General features: G+C 34.0%; 1 protein-coding gene across 1 annotated transcript in view; it reads right to left on the bottom strand.

The window, feature by feature from the left end:
- LOC106874716 (26S proteasome non-ATPase regulatory subunit 11) overlaps window positions 1-1,275 on the bottom strand; it is a 15,891-nt gene extending 14,616 nt beyond the window's left edge. The window contains exon 1 of the mRNA XM_014922546.2: window positions 1,119-1,275. Coding sequence (XP_014778032.1) covers window positions 1,119-1,215 — 97 coding nt within the window. The 5' untranslated portion in view covers window positions 1,216-1,275. The remainder of the gene's footprint in view (window positions 1-1,118) is intronic.
- Between the last annotated feature and the right edge of the window lie 537 nt (window positions 1,276-1,812).

Here is a 1,812-nt window from a genome sequence, read left to right as displayed (position 1 = left end):
GGGGGGGGGGGTCTGTAAACTAAATTCAAAATTTCACATAAGAACAAGCATATTAAAAGGGGTGAGAAAACTCATTTAAATAAAAGGGGTCTTTGGTAGTGGAAAGGTTGGGAACCACTGGTTTATAAGTTTAGCGCAGATCTAGAGTTAAATACTAAGAACAAAGTTTTAGTTCATCACAGTTTAATAAAATTAGGAAAATAAGTTTGATTAAAGTTTAGACAGAAGATATTTTGCATCCTTGAACAGAATTTAGAGAGTTTCAATTGAATTAAAGGAAAATATTGCGTAATCCTGAATAGTTATGAGGGTGAGTGTTAGGAATCCTACTCTCTTTCGATAATTTACATACAAAGATCCAATTTATATGCAAGTAATCCAAGGAACTGGAATTTTATCTATAAATATTATAATGAAATACATTTAAAAAAATGCATTCTATTTAGAATAATAAAAAAATACGTTATAAATTCATAAACAATAGCGCTGAAACTTTCTATCTGGGCGTAGGAGTGGCTGTGTGCTTACCAACCACATGGTTCTGGGTTCAGTCCCACTGCGTGGCACCTTGGGCAAGTGTCTTCTACTATAGCCTCGGGCCGACTAAAGCCTTGTGAGTGGATTTGGTAGACGAAAACTGAAAGAAGCCCGTCGTATATATGTATATATATATATATATATATGTATTTGTGTATCTGTGTTTGTCCCCCCCCCAACATCGCTTGACACTCGATGCTGGTGTTTACGTCCCCGTAACTTAGCGGTTCGGCTAAAAAGCCCGATAGAATAAGTACTAGGCTTACAAAGAATAAGTCCTGGGGTCGATTTGATTCGACTAAAGGCGTGCTCCAGCATGGCCGCAGTCAAATGACTGAAACAAGTAAAAGAGGTAAAAGAGGTATATATATATATATATATATATATATATATAATACAATCGTTATAAATAATGATTTCTCTAGAAAGAAGTGAATTAAAAACGAAAAGGCAAAAAAAAAAACCCGGTAAATTTGTGTCTGGATTCCCAAACAATGACTGCTCCCCTGTGAGTCAGCAATAATTAAAAATGATCAATTTGTACAAATGCCAATATTAATGTAGCAAATATAATTACTTACAAACATTTGTCAACAATTCTATAGAAGCTTCTTTGTTTGTTTTCTCTAAAATAACAGCTTCATCAAAGACAGATTTTATATCTTTTGTCATCGCCATACTTTTACATGAAAAGAGTGCGAGAGCTTTGAAACGGTGTCATATTTTCTACGTCCCCGATTAATTTAGCGGCCAGCGAAGGCCAACAACTGTGGCTGAAATCTGGTTTGGCTTTTAAAAATCTATCTGGCTAATATTTATTTATATACCACAGTAAAAGAAAAGAAAACAAAGCAAAAACAAAAACGCACATTTTTCTCTATTTATTTCATTATTAGAATTACATATTATTCCCATAGTTTGGCTGGTTTTGCTGTAAAAATCTTTTGGCATTTCGCACGTCGTTGCTCTTTTCACAGCTATTTCAAGATTTCCCGAAATGATTTCAACGTAGAATACATAATCACCACAGAAAAATCTATTGCTTATGGTTCCTAAATATATTGTCGCATGCTATTTCATAAATGTTATTTTCGATAAAATCCTTAAAATTCAATGTGTGTGTAAAGATTTCACGGTAAATTTCTATATTAACACCCACACGATTTTCACTAAGAAAAAAATTAAAAAAACTCGGATTTTTTGCGTGGAATCAAGTACATTGACCTCCTAACATGCTACAAATCCCTTATTTTGGTTCGGAAGGGGTGGGGCGTT

The sequence above is a fragment of the Octopus bimaculoides genome, chromosome 9 (genome assembly GCF_001194135.2).
Source record: "Octopus bimaculoides isolate UCB-OBI-ISO-001 chromosome 9, ASM119413v2, whole genome shotgun sequence".
NCBI lineage: Eukaryota > Metazoa > Mollusca > Cephalopoda > Octopoda > Octopodidae > Octopus > Octopus bimaculoides.
The sequence above is the reverse complement of the archived record's forward strand: the minus strand, read 5'-3'. Positions and strand labels throughout refer to the sequence as shown.